We start from the raw sequence: 5,328 nt of genomic DNA, 5'->3' as shown, positions 1-5,328 counted from the left end.
GCATCGATATTCATAAGGGAAATTGGTCTAAAGTTCTCTATCTTTGTTGGGTCTTTCTGTGGTTTAGGTATCAGAGTAATTGTGGCTTCATAGAATGGAATTCATTGTTTTTAATAGCTGAGTAGTACTTCATTGTGTAAATGTACCACATTTTCTGTATCCATTTCTCTGTTGAAGGACATCTGGGTTCTTTCCAACTTCTGGCTATTATAAATAAGACTGCTATGGACATAGTGAAACCTGTGTCCTTGTTATATGTTAGAGCATCTTTTGGGTATATGCCCAGGAATGATATATCTGGATCCTCAGGTAGTACAATGTCCAATTTTCTGAGGAACCACCAGACTGATTTCCAGAGTGGTTGTACAAGCTTGCAATCCCACCAACAATGGAGGAGTGTTCCTCTTTCTCCATATCCTTGCCAGCATCTGCTGTCATCTGAGTTTTTGATCTTAGCCATTCTGACTGGTGTGGGGTGGAACTTCAGGGTTGTTTTGATTTGCATTTCCCTGATAACTGAAGATGTTGAACATTTCTTTAGGTGTTTCTCAACCATTTGATATTCATCAGTTAAACAATTTCAGCAAAATGGCTGGATATAAAATTAACTCAAACAAATCAGTAGCTTTCCTCTACTCAAAGGATAGAAAAAATTAGGAAACTGGCACCCTTCACAATAGTCACAAGTAATATAAAATACCTTGGTATGACTCTAACCAAGCCAAGTGAAAGATCTGTATGACAAGAACTTCAAGTCCCTGAAGAAAGAAATCAAAGAAGATCTCAGAAGATGGAAAGATCTCCCATGCTCATGGATTGGAAGGATTAATATAGTAAAATGGCCATCTTGCCAAAAGCAATCTACAGATTCAATGCAATCCCCATCAAAATTCCCACTCAATTCTTCATAGAGTTATAAAGAGCAATTTGCAAATTAATTTGGAATAACCAAAAACCCAGGATAGCAAAAACTATTCTCAACAATAAAAGAACTTCTTGGGGAATCACCACCCCTGACCTCAAGCTGTATTACAGAGCAGTAGTAATAAAAACTGCATGAAATTGGTATAGAAACAGGCAGGTAGATCAATGGAATAAAATTGATGACCTAGAAATAAACCCACACACCTATGGTCACTTGATCTTTGAAAAAAGGAACTAAAATCATCCAGTGGAAAAAAAGACAGCACTTTCAACAAATGGTGCTGGCTCAACTGGCAGTCAGTATGTAGAATTGCAAATTGATCCATTCTTATCTCCTTGTACAAAGCTCAAGTCCAAGTGGATCAAGGACTTCCCACATAAAACAGATACACTGACTCTAATAGAAGAGAAAATGGGGGAAAGCCTTGAACACATGAGCACAGGGGAAATTTTCCTGAACAGAACACCAGTGGCTTGTGCTCTAAGACCAAGAATCGACAAATGGAACCTCATAAAATTGCAAAGCTTCTGTCAGACAAAGGGCACTGTCAGTAGGGCAAAATGGCAACCAACAGATTGGGGAAAGATCTTTACCAGTCCTACATCTGATAGAGGGATAATATCCAATATATACAAAGAACTCAAGAAGTTAGACTCCAAAGAACCAAAGAACCCTATTAAAAATGGTATATAGAGCTATACATGAAATCTTTTAAAGTCACAGTGTATGTAGCTGGAGAAATGTTTGGTAAAGTGCCCGCCATGGCAAGCACAAGGACCTGAGTTCATATCTCCTGTGCTCATGTTAAAATGGGGCCTGACACAGCCCATGTGCAACTGTTGTACTAGGGGAGAGAGATAGGCGGATCTCTCAAGGTCCCTGACTAGAAAGCCTAAGGAATTTGAGAGATGCTCAAAAAAAAAAAAAATATATATATATATATATATATATATATATATATATAAAAGAATGATCAGTTAAGGCACCTGACATCATTCTCTTGATTACACACACACACACACACACACACACACCACACACAGAGGCACACTCACAGATACACATAGGCATAACATACATAGGCACACACAGAGGCCCCCACACATGAATATACACAGGTATGTGTACACCCACCTATCCATATACACAGAATAAATTTGTACTGTAAAATAAAGTATACAGACACCATAGAATGCATTGGCAAGTCAACGCCTCTTTGAAAAAGCATGAACAATTCAGTCCACATGTTTTTTATAACTTTAGGGACAAGTCTGTTAGCTTAGATCCACATAGCAGGTACATTGCCACACTTCTTCCTCTCTGTTGCTCTCCTTAAAGTATAACATAAAGCTTCATTTGTCATAGATGTAGGGTAGCAAGGAGAAAGCAGAGCACTGACTTGGTTATTTGTGTTGGAAAACGAAACAACTTTTATTTGAAGTTCCCAGTCTCTGTATCTCTTTGATTTATGTGCCACTTAAGAGCTATAAGCCCAAGCCTCTTATTAAAACTTCCATTTGCAGCTAGAGATCTACAGAGAATAAGCTGTGTACTCTCCATGCTTTATATGCATTAAGAGATGAATAACATCACAAATGTGTCCTGAGATTACCAGTCACAGATGTGGTGTAGAGCTGATGGTAGATGATAATGTCTGCTCATTCATGCATCTGGTGGTCTCCATGGCAACTCCTGCAACAGCCCCTGCTCTTTTTCATGTGCCATGGACTCCAAATGGCACCTACAGTATAATAACAACTATGTACAAATGGGTACAGTATAATAGCAATAACTATTTACAATCTTAGTATTTTCTTATGAAAAATGTACCTAAAAACAAAACAAAACAAAACAAAACAAAAAAAAACCTCCACCAATAGAGCTATGTTACCATTGGAAATGTAGCTCAATGATAGACCACTGGCTTAGCCTGAATAAGGCTTTGTGTTCCATTCTCAACCCCAAAACATCTAACTTTTATTTCCCAGTCTTCCCCACTTCTTGGTGTCAAAACATCTAGGATGTTCAACTAGGGGATCAAACAGAGGAGCCTAGTGGAGATGTATGAAGCTGTGTTGGCATCCTGTTATCAGTTTGGTCTTTGCCTTATTGTGTGCTTTTATCTGTCTACCTTGAGGCTTAAACACAGCCTAGAGTTGCTCTCTGGCCCATAGAGGATCTATGTTTCTATCCATGGTCTGATTACTTTCCACTCTTGTGGGGAAAGATCTTCAAAGTGGCTCCTGATAATTATCTCCCTGCCATTCTATGACTAATACTGTTTATCCCTCCGTAATGAGGACAAGTGATGTTGCTATTAACGTAGACTTATAGAGCTTACTTTCCAACAAACTTAGTTTCTCTTCTTTCTTATTGCTGGCCTGGTGCTCCGACAGTTTCAAAGAGAGTGTGGAGAAATCGTCTTACTCTGACTGGCTGATAAACAACAGCATCGCTGAGCTGGTTGCTTCGACAGGCCTTCCTGTGAATGTCAGCGATGCCTACCAGGACCCACGCTTTGACGCTGAGGTAAGGGGAGCCCTCTATTTCGAGGTCCTGTTGTCACAATGTTGATGGCTTTTCTGGGTGAGGTGGAGAAGGAATGTCATGTAGAGCCACCAAGATAATTGACACTTCTGCACCCTCTGTGATCTTGTTCCAGCTTTGCCTGCTGTTGACTGCTACTGCCTGGGTCTGGCTGAAATACTTAGTCTGACACTCTCTCATAATATTGATATTAAACTGTGAAATAATAATAAAAATTCATAGCTAACATGCTCATTGAAGATAATAATAAAAGCACATACATGACATGCTCATTGGCCAACAGAAGCTAGAATCACTATCGTATTTTTAAAAATTGCTCCCAATAAACAGGACAGTCCTGGCTATTCTGGAACTCATTCTGTAAACCAAGCTGGCCTTGGACTCAGAGATGCACCTGCATCCGCCTGTACTCCACAAGTGCTGGGAGTAAAGGCATGCTCTGCCACCTTCCTGACAGTATTTTTTTAATTTAAATCTAATAAATTTACTTACTCTTGATTTAGTCTTGACTTTCAAGATGCATGTACAGGGTCTTGTTATACAGCAGTGCTCCTGCCTCTACCTGTGGAGTACAGGGATGGTGTACATAAACCAACTCAAGTTGTGTTTCACAATGATCACTCTGGCTATCGAAAAGAGGGTAAATTGCTAGTGAGAGGGACATTTAATCCCTGATACGTTAAAAAACTAGGGGGTTATTATAGCAGTTCATAGACATTAAGAGCTGATTCATGCTTAGATGTGTGAGGATGCAATCCTACCATCTCTCAGACTCCACAGACCATCTTGCATATAGCTGTTATGGGGACCTAGCGATGTCATGGAAGCAAGAATCTAAATCTGATAAATGATGCATCAGATCGTTTTTTTTCCTTATCTCTGGAGATGTTAAACCCCCCAATTCCTCATCTTTTGGACCAGACCTCTCCCAGGCCCCATTCTTCATGGTTTTTCTCTTCTTCCTGGGTTCAGTGCTCCCATCTTGGAAACTCTTTGACGAACTTCCTGTCTGCGTTGGATTGCATCATCATTATCCTAGTGGTGACCACCTTCCAGCTCTCTGCAACCTGAGACCCTGTGTTTGAACTCCAGGAAAGCACATGGTCTCATGTGTTTTCACTTTGCTTATGAGGAAGAGTACCCCAGCACCTGGCTTGTATGGCTGCTGGAGGGAAGGTGGCACACGGGTGTCAGTATTTGCATGCTGTGGCACCCTGCTTGGGGCAGAAGGCGGTGTAGTAAGTTCTGTCTCTTGCTATGTCCCTCTTCCTTGATCTGAGTCAGAACAAGTACTAGAGAAAATATTTCTGTGCACACATGTTATTAAGAAAAGCTCCCAGTATTCTATGATTACCACTAATAATAAATGAACAGCCCAAGGACTTTGGCTATGCAAAAAATTCATAATTGCCAGTTGTTACAAAGTCAACATGTTTAATTGACTGTGGGAGGGATAAATGTTTCCTGACCTAGATCACATCACTAAATTGAGTGTGAATTGCTTCCATTCTGCTCTTAGCTCTGGACCATGGGAAAGATCAAATTCTGGAGAAAAAGAAAAAAGAAAAACAACAAACTGAATCATTGCCCTTTTCCCTGAGTCCATAAATATCTATATAATGTAAGAGAACATATGCACAACTATATTCCCCCTACCCCTGGCCCTCTCCGGCTCTCTCTGGCCCTCCATATTTAGAAGAATTCATTACTTTTGTATTTTTGAGTTGATTTTCTCTGGTCCCTTCTCCTTACTCCCTATCCCCATGTGTAGCCAATATCCAGAATTTGAATTTAGCAGTTTTTTGCTGACTTATGTAGGTTCACTGCACACTTTGAAAGCTCTAGAAACTATGTTT

The 5,328-nt window shown here is 40.1% G+C and overlaps 1 protein-coding gene across 2 annotated transcripts in view; it reads left to right on the top strand.

The window, feature by feature from the left end:
* Window positions 1–5,328, top strand: part of Pde11a (phosphodiesterase 11A) — a 350,512-nt gene that overhangs the window by 174,243 nt on the left and 170,941 nt on the right. For both annotated transcript variants that reach the window (XM_021181980.2, XM_029474559.1), the window contains exon 6: window positions 3,322–3,454. In XM_021181980.2, coding sequence (XP_021037639.1) covers window positions 3,322–3,454 — 133 coding nt within the window. The remainder of the gene's footprint in view (window positions 1–3,321; window positions 3,455–5,328) is intronic.

Source organism: Mus caroli, chromosome 2, assembly GCF_900094665.2.
Source record: "Mus caroli chromosome 2, CAROLI_EIJ_v1.1, whole genome shotgun sequence".
NCBI lineage: Eukaryota > Metazoa > Chordata > Mammalia > Rodentia > Muridae > Mus > Mus caroli.
The sequence above is the reverse complement of the archived record's forward strand: the minus strand, read 5'-3'. Positions and strand labels throughout refer to the sequence as shown.